This window comes from Drosophila novamexicana, unplaced genomic scaffold, assembly GCF_003285875.2.
Source record: "Drosophila novamexicana strain 15010-1031.04,08,12 unplaced genomic scaffold, DnovRS2.1 tig00001711-arrow-arrow-pilon, whole genome shotgun sequence".
Lineage (NCBI taxonomy): Eukaryota > Metazoa > Arthropoda > Insecta > Diptera > Drosophilidae > Drosophila > Drosophila novamexicana.
The window spans coordinates 199,146-208,208 of record NW_020824880.1 but is presented as its reverse complement, the minus strand read 5'-3'; the positions used below and the strand labels follow the sequence as shown (position 1 = coordinate 208,208).

General features: G+C 39.6%; 1 protein-coding gene across 3 annotated transcripts; it reads left to right on the top strand.

The window, feature by feature from the left end:
* Positions 1-1,215: 1,215 nt before the first annotated feature.
* LOC115768214 (CKLF-like MARVEL transmembrane domain-containing protein 4) lies at positions 1,216-8,645 on the top strand. Of its 3 annotated transcripts, none has more exons than XM_030712730.1 (4): positions 1,216-1,342; positions 1,630-1,854; positions 7,709-7,876; positions 7,962-8,645. In XM_030712730.1, exons 2-4 carry the CDS (start codon positions 1,693-1,695, stop codon positions 8,157-8,159), a joined length of 528 nt encoding a protein of 175 aa, XP_030568590.1. In that variant the 5' UTR covers positions 1,216-1,342; positions 1,630-1,692; the 3' UTR covers positions 8,160-8,645. The 3 variants fall into 3 exon arrangements, with proteins under 3 accessions (XP_030568590.1, XP_030568588.1, XP_030568589.1); XM_030712728.1 differs by having other exon boundaries at positions 1,216-1,346; XM_030712729.1 differs by having other exon boundaries at positions 1,216-1,350.
* Positions 8,646-9,063: the final 418 nt, after the last annotated feature.

The window sequence follows — 9,063 nt, the reverse complement described above, 5'->3', positions numbered from 1 at the left end:
GCCCCCAAAAAAATATACCAAATGAGCATTTGGCTGCCACAAACGGTCACATGCATATATATATTTTTTTTTTTGGTATTTTACCAGTTGCACTACTCTTAACAATAATTCAAGTATGCGATCGTGTGGTATTTTTGCTGCTGTTGAAATTACTTGCTTTGGTTTCTATTGCAATAAATTATTTTTTTTTTACTGAATCTACATAAATATATAGAAATTTTGTTGCCACTTAATTGTATGCATTTGATCAGAATAAAAACATTGCCAATATATATATATCGCACAGTGCAATCGAATAAGAAATCGATAAGTCAAAAGTCAGCCCTTCAGGTGCCTTGAATGCCGATATTTTTTCAACTATATGCTCGCATTGTATTTTGCTGATTTGGAAATTTGGTCACACTGCTACATTGATCGACAACTCAAACACAATTCAAACAGTTTGGCGCCAAATATTCTGTTGCCAATTGACAACATGACATTTTGTACAATATTAAACTGTTTCTATGGATAATTTACTGAATGCAGCCGGTTAGCTAATCATTACTGTATTTCGATATGCAAACGCAATAACAGAGATGTTGACCAGGCCTAATGCGAAATTCCATTTAAATTCACAAACAGCTTTGTCTGTGATATTTGTATATTCAACATTTAAAAGATGCAAAATACTTAACTTTGGACGTCAGCGGAACGCCAGTATATTAACTGATGTAATCTTCTAGCCAACATGTATATGTGTACATGTGTGGGTTTCTGTGCTACAAGTATAGCAGAGCAAAAAGTAGGCAGCGGCACATTGTGCGCGATTGCTGAGGCTCGGTAAACATTCGGCTTTTGTCGGCAAGAAAACCTGATTCGGCTTGTGTGTGTGTGTGTGCGTGTGGGAGGAGTGGGGGGGGGGGGGGGGGGGGGCAGCAGGTTAATGGGAGTCACACTCACACACACACACACACACACACACACACACACAGATAGGTGCATATGCCAGCAAAGGGCTGTCCAGGCGATCGGCGCTTGTGTGAGTGCAGAGCGTAAACGTATAGATAGAGATAGAGAGAGAGAGAGAGACTGAATGCAGTATTTGTTTGGTATTTAATGCTAGAAAACGACAAAAACAAGCAATTACTGTGCTGTGTGTATGCTCAGTTAACCGTTATACGGCAGGCAGCGACAGTCAGAGCCAGCGTCAGAGTCAGTGTCAGTTGTGACAGTCAGTCGTTAAACGCGTCTCGCCAGCCGTGGACATAGAATTTGCAGCGCGACTTTCAGTTTTGCATGCGCACATCAAATATCCAATACATAGATCCGTTTTGTTAACTAGCTGTACACGTGTGTGTGTGTGTGTATGTGTGTATATGTTTTAAATTTAAAACGAAACGCGCGCGCAGCTCCCACATAAATTTTACATACATATAAATATATGCATATATATATATATAAATCAAAACAAGTATATATGTGCCTATAAGTAGCATATGTAGACTAGATCTATGCATATTTTTTTTGTCTTGTTTTTTTATGACAATCGCGACGACAAGATCGTTTGTCGCATTCGCAACTTGTGAGAGATCTATAAAAGTGTATTTCAAATTTTTTTTCCGTTTTTTTTTTTTATACATAAAATAGTTGTGAGTCCTATTTAGAGAGAGAGAGAAAAACTAGTACAAATAACATTATTAGAAGAACAAAATGGTCGAGACCGTGGTCACCGTCGAGCGCACAACAACAACAACAACTGGCCCACCTGGCGGCAATCCGTCCGGCGGCGATAATGGCGGCTTCTGGAGCGCGATACGGATCAATATGGACTATTACAGAACGGCGCCGGGCATTATAAAGATTGTGCAATTCGTAAGTAACAAACAACAGATGGCCGAACGAAAGTTCGCCTGGAAACAGTCCGAAATTATGATATGGCAATACCATATCCCTTACCCCTAACCCCACCCCCGCCCCGCCCACCCGACTGCGCTTATCAGGCATATTGTCTAAATGATATGCTGTGTAAATTGAACTTTTATCAATAGATTTCTGAACGCCTTTTGTCAATTAATGCACATTTCATGCCACCTGGCCGCCATCATGTCTGATACCCTGTAAACGTCAAGAATCCATTACAAATCGGGCATGATAGCGTGACAAGGAGACAAAATTGTAAAACTAGCGAAGATTAAGTTTGTTTCGGTTTATCGATGACTTCCGATAAATATCGTTTGTTTCTTTGTATAACTGTAAACGTTCCAAAAATCGATAAGTATCGATCTTAAGATGCAGTTTTTCTGCAATATTGAAAGATCTAAAAACAACAACAAAATAATTGAATCACTTGAAATTCATTTGTGGCGTACTCAAGCATATGTACAGGGTATTTGCCGGGTCGGGCACGCTTTGCTTTCTCTATAGCAGCTATCTATAAGTTACGTGTGTGTGTGTGTGTGTCAGGATCTCATTAGACGGATAAGATAGGCACCGCCAAAGGGCCTAATGTGGCCATGTGAGCAACAATTTGTTGTCGATCGACTTTTTCGGCCAGAAATCGATCACGGCCATATACAATATGCGATATATCAGATAATGTCTGTTAGCTCAAAATTCATTCATTTTTGGCCGCTGAATTTACAATTTTACAGTGAAAAACTGAGAAAGTTTCAAACAGCTGTTCGATTTCACAGCAAACAATTGTGCACATATACTATATATATATGTACTTGTGTGTGTATGTGTGTGTGTGTGTGTGTGTGTGTGAGCCCAACTGTGGGCGCGTGGGAAGCCGCCAGCAGTTAGCCATGCAAATGGCCACAACCCACAATAACCACAACAATACCAACAATGCCCAACTCGTTTATAAGCATATAATAATGTAATAAATACATTAGATACACTGCGCAAAATTTTGATTGCAATTGCAAAGCACTTTGACGCCCATATTAAACAATTACAATATTGATTTTCAATTAGAATCATGTGAAATCTAGCTAGAATTAAAATTAAATACCCCTTAAAAAGCAGCCTTTGGGCTAGAAAAGTTTTGTTTTGCTTTCAGAACTTATTAAATAACTTATTTAAATTTAAAAAAAAAAAAAAATTAAAAAAAGTGTTCAATTAATAAACTTTGATCAAAGCTGGAGTCTACCGGTCAGCGAACCGGGGACCGCGAGCGTTTGCCAGGCGAGCCTTTTGACACGTGAGCCAACTCCGCGCAGAGCCCGGCTTATGCAGAAAGCCCAGCTTATTACAATCAAAATGCAGTTGAAATTGCGCCTGACGTTTTAAAACGCAGCTAAAATTGTTTTTAAAAGTGTGAAATTGAATTGAACACCAAAACAGGGTTTCAATTTATGGCCATAAAAAAAGAAATTGAGTTCGATGTTTTTTGCTGTGTGCATGTCGCCCCCGCCCACAGGTGGCCGCCAACACGCAACAACAAACACAGCAGCAGGCACAACCACAACAACAACAACATTTGACACACACACACACACACACACAACATGCGAACAGCCATGGAGAAAGCTGCGCTGGGCAAAGATCAGGCACAGATTGTGTTTCTGTCAAGCCCAACTGCTAATGCCACACACACACACACACACACACACACACACACACACACACACACGCACACACACACACAAGCACACACATGCGCGTGTGTGTGTAAGGACACAGCACATTAATAATGCCACAATTTGTGGCCAGAAAATCAATAAAACTTCAATTCGAGACAAACAAATTATATAATTATAGGTAACCCTTCATTTGCTTGTTAAATGCGCATGCCCTCTCTATGCGCTTCTCAAAAATCAAAACCTGTCACAACTGTACTTGGTTGATTTGTATTGAAGCCATTTAAATGCATGTGTTGAAAACGAGCCAAACAGACTGCGTCTTCAGCATTAAATGCATATTTTTTTGTTCAACGTTAATCTTATCTACCTCTTTTTTTTTTTTTTGTTTTTTTCGACAACTGATAGTCAGTTTATACTTAAAGAAAAAAGACTCGAGTACACAAAAAAGTTAAGTTGAAAATGGCCATAAATATAAGCTAGTAAAACCTTTTTGGGAAAATAACATAAACGCCTAAAAGTTTAAATTTAAGCATTTGTATTCGAGTAATCGAATTATAATATACAATTTACACATCGTGTTCATAATTGATGGGTTTTTTTTTTGTTAAGTTATTCAATAAAAGAGAACAGCCACAAAAAGTCTAGTTCCAAGATAAATCTGATTTCTGAAAGCTCTAATTCTGCATTGTGAGAATATGGGTTTATGTCTGAATGGAAGTTTTCTTGGGCATCTATTTAAGAAACTTAAGAACTGGAACCTTGAGTAAAAATATTAACTGGTTCGGTTCACGGTTCTAACTCAGTGCCTCGACTTATGCTTTGGTTCGTAAACCTGGCCATGAAACCAGGCTTCGTTTATAGCTATAGTATAGTATGAAGATATACTCTAATAATATTAAACAAAAAATCAAACAAAAATTGTGTTTCAGTTCAGCTTAAGGTTCGTCTGTTCTTTATCAAAATAATCCAGTTCCATGTTCAATTCGAATCCCGAACTCGTTCTGGTTCTTTTTAAAAGCTTCAAAGAGCCTTGATTATTAAAACAATAATCTTGTTATTGTGATGGGAATGTCTATTAGGTTAACTAAGCTAATCGAGTTGATAGCGCTCCAGATTACAATTAGCTTATAATCCTGGCCGGGCGGAGCTTCTGGTCACATGATTCATAGCGGCACGTCGCATTACTCATACGCCCCGATATCGGATCGATAATGGACGTTGTAGTAATGCTTGACTATCTGGCCCTGGCCAGATAAGGCCAAACTATCGGCCTCTTACCACCTGGTCTAGGCCAAGTGTTCGTCCTTAGCCTGCGCGCATGCATACATTTGCTGGCATTACTCATACGATCCGTGGTCGTGGTGTTTTTTTTTTTTTTTTTTTTGGCTCTTGTCTATTTTCGTGAATCTTATCGACCATCAAACAAATAAACTGGCTGACAAACAAAACGATAGCCCACCAAGACGCACCAGCTGGTCGTCGTATCAGCGGACTATGGCTATAGAGCGCTATATAGCGATAAGATTGTAATGTGCGTTCCAGCTCTAGTTCCAGTTCCAGCTCCAGTTCCAGTCACTTTTCTACTAAGCTAACGGACTATGGCTATAGAGCAATATTCGTTCCAGTGTCAACTCCAGCTCCTGTCACTTTTCCACTAAACTAACGGACTATGGCTATAGAGCAATATTCGTTCCAGTTCCAGCTCCAGTCACTTTTTGCTATAGAGCGATTGCAATATGCGTTCCAGTTCCAGTTCTAGCTCCAGTCACTTTTCCACTAAACTAACGGAAACTCAGGCTGTTTATGTTGGTCAGACATTTGGACAGCATGTTGACAAGCCTGTTGTTGTCGAATCGTGTACACACACACACACACACACACACACACGCATACGCACACACAGCTATTTATATCGTGCCAGGGTCGTTTGTAAGAATAATCTACATACATATATATATATATGCTCGAATCGTGTCTGTAGCGCATATTTAACCAATCTACATACATATATGCAAATTTGAACGAGGATGGGCAGAACGTACGATAAGAACCGAAAATTGTGCCGTCGCGACCCACGATTTATTTGACTATTTCAAAGTATTTTAATAGGCATTACGTAAGATATTGCATATACGCATACATATACATATACATACATATACATATACATATGTATGTATGTATTTGATATATTTTGGAAACTGTTTGCCTGTCTATGTCTATTTACTACATTGTTATAGATTGTTGTGGCCCAAAACGGAAATTATGACACACATTTATTTTGTTTTCATGTTTCTGCTGCTTTGCCGCACACAAAAATCTCAAGAATTTTTTTGACCAAAGGCGTTTGCCGCCGCCGGTTTGTTACTGGGAAAAGGCGAGCACAAAGCGTTTCGTTTCAAAATATGCAAAATCGTGTATTTTATGGGTTAGGGCACGAGCTGAACGTTGACTAAGTACAAACGCTCAAGTGAGCTCATCTTGAAGTTCGCATTGACACTCTGTCATAAACAATTACGCTTGTTTTTATTTGTTTGTTAACTCAGTCAACACACACACACACACATACACATGCATGCATACAAAAATGCTGTCCGATGACGTCACACACGACGACGAGCGCAAGTGTGGAAGCTGCACTATTATCGTGTTATCGTTATCGTGCTGCCATTGAACTTCAAAGGCAAAGGCCGACGACACTGATCCTGCGTCCCATGTGGGTGTTGCCATATGATTGCAATTCAGCGATTTGTTTGCAAATGGCGGCTTTGCTGTCATGCGCCATCGATCAGGCAAGTATGCACACAGCTGCATACACAAGTAAATTTGTGTACGCGTATATGTGTGTGTGTGTGTGTGTTGAAGTTCTATTTGATTTTCATGCTTCACAAGGCAATTTAAACATTTATGATTTACACAACGCAGACGAATCAAATTATCAAAGATCGAATCACATGAATTTGATTGTCGTCGGCGCTTTTCAAGCGTAATTTTCTCTTGCTTATGCTCAAATAGACAAGCATAACCTATATACATACGTACATATATGTATGTGTATATGTATGTATATATTGTGGCCAGTGACTGTTCTATATTAAAAACAAATAGATAATTGCTTACCATATCCATTAATAAATATATTATGTTGAATATTTCGAGTTTCCTTTTAACACTTTGCGCTGTTGCAAATTTGTCTGAATGCGCTTCTCAGCCGAGATGTCTAACTGTGTAAAAAATAACTGTTTATGGTCAAGTGCAGGCTGCAAGCACACTGGGGTTCAATTAACTTTGCGCGCCAGGGGGCGCTTTTACTTCACGCAATCATAAGTTCACACACACACCTATTAGCAGTGCGTGCGTGTGTGTGTGTGTGTGTGCGGCTCAAAACGAAAAACACAAGCGAAAGACAAACAATAACATAAACAAGAACCAGTTGACTTCAATCGCTGTTGTTGTTGTTATTGCCAGCAGGTCGCCTTTGGCTTTGGCAATGTCTGCAACTTTCAGCTTTCACTTTTTTCTTGCCTTTTGTTTTAAACAACACACACACGCACAGAAAGCTGTGTGCGCACACCTGTACGATTGCCGCCTAATGCTTATTGCTATTTAATTGTGGGCAAAAACAAATCTAAAACTCAAAATGGGCATGCCATCGAAATCTGTGCCATCGCCGCCCACACACATACAGACCTCACACGTACACGAACTGACCGTCAAAGTGCAGCGTTGCCACTGCCAAGTCGCTACGCACTTTTTTTCTACTTGAATCACAATGTGAAAACGGGCATATTGGTTTTGTGCAATGCTAGTCCGTCTGTCCGCATAAACGCATGTTTCTCAAGGAGAGACTCGGAACTTGAAATATATGTATTCTCTATTCTAGAATGGGTAATTACAGAGTATTTAGCAGTCGGTTGTACCCGACTGCAACGTTCTCACATGTTATTATGTTCAAATTTTACTCAGCTCAACGATTTGGTAATTTAGTATTTATGGCAATTAACTGGTTGCCATTGTTCAATTGCTTAAGGTGACATCATGACATCACCAAAAAAAAGAAAAAAAAAATGCCAATTGACATCAAGAATTTGCTTGTCTACTAAATATGCATATTTATGGATTGCTTGAATTCATTTCAGATATTGGGCATCATTTGTATGGCGCTTGCCTCACCTGCACAAGCGGCTGCGACAAGTTTCTTCCTGTTCGTTGTTGTCATCTCTTTCATTATTACCATCCTGCTGATAGCCGCCTATTTTCTGGGCATACGCGAGGCGCTCAATGTGGCCGTCAATTGGATATTCTCTGTGAGTATTTATTCGAGCTGCCTGGTCATACTGCAGCTGCATCAAGCTAACCCGCTCTCTCTCTCTCTCTCACACACTCTCTCAGGAACTGTTAACAACCGCTGTGCTGACACTGCTCTACTTCATTGCATTCATTGTGCAGCTGGCCAGATGGGCCGAATCGAACACTAAGGGACATGGCTCCAATACGGCGGCTGGCGTTTTTGGACTGTTCAATTTCTTGGCCTATGCGGCGGGCACATACTTCTTATTCCTGGCGCACAGATCGGGCGCCACCCATTAATGTCCATTTGTAGTATAGCCGAGCTGCGATCTGATCTGATCCGATCCGATTCGATAGACAATGGCACCATTTTAATAGTCACGCGCACACAAGATAAACAACAAAAAAAAAAAAAAAAAAGAAAAAAAAATAAAAGGCAAGCAGCGCACCCACCACGAAAGCCAACGTAGGGTAGTTTAAGTTTTAAGTGCAATTGTTCGTAAAGTTTGTTTTTGTTTTCGTTCTTTTTCTGTTCACTTACATCTAACGGCAACAACGAATGTGAACAAGCTCAATTGAAAGTTCGCTCAGTTCAGTTTGGTTCTGGTTCAGTTTAGTTCTGGTTCAGTTCGGCGCATTCTCGGCCCGCTCGGCGCGTGCGATTTGATTTGTTTTTAATGTTATTTTAATACTTACTTTAACTTTAACGCCTGCTAACATTTAAGTTCAATAAACACGAGGCAACAAAAAAAAAACTAAGTTCAATAAATTATTCGTATTTTGTAACTGTACATAAATTGGCTGTTCTTATTGGTATATACGCTGCGCAGGTGTGCAACTCGGCTAACATGGGTGCTGTCTTAGCCGTGTTACACACCGTCAGCTGCACAATTTTCGATCAGTTTTAATTAATGCTCTTGCACCGTAGGAATGTTTTTTTTTAATTAAATGAATTTGCAATCGTAAATGCAAATCGATTTCAATTAAATAAATTAACTCATTCGCTGTTGGTGCGCAACTTGACTGAATGCGGATCAGCAACAATAGCACAGTTGCATGATCGACAAAACCGTTCATTAACCAGTTTTTAGCACAGTTTTGTTACACTTAACATATGAATACAGTGAAAAAGATAATAGTGCAGCTAGTTTAAGCTACTTGTTTTCAATAAATATAATAATTTGAGCTTGCAAACTGGCAGCTG

What these genes read in the sequence shown, in the direction of transcription:
- LOC115768214 (XM_030712730.1), top strand. Translation starts at nt 1,693, where the DNA reads ATGGTCGAGACCGTGGTCACCGTCGAGCGCACAACAACAACAACAACT. An exon ending in TTATAAAGATTGTGCAATTC is followed by an intron (nt 1,855 to 7,708) that starts GTAAGTAACAAA and finishes AATTCATTTCAG; the next exon opens with ATATTGGGCATCATTTGTAT. An exon ending in CCGTCAATTGGATATTCTCT is followed by an intron (nt 7,877 to 7,961) that starts GTGAGTATTTAT and finishes ACACTCTCTCAG; the next exon opens with GAACTGTTAACAACCGCTGT.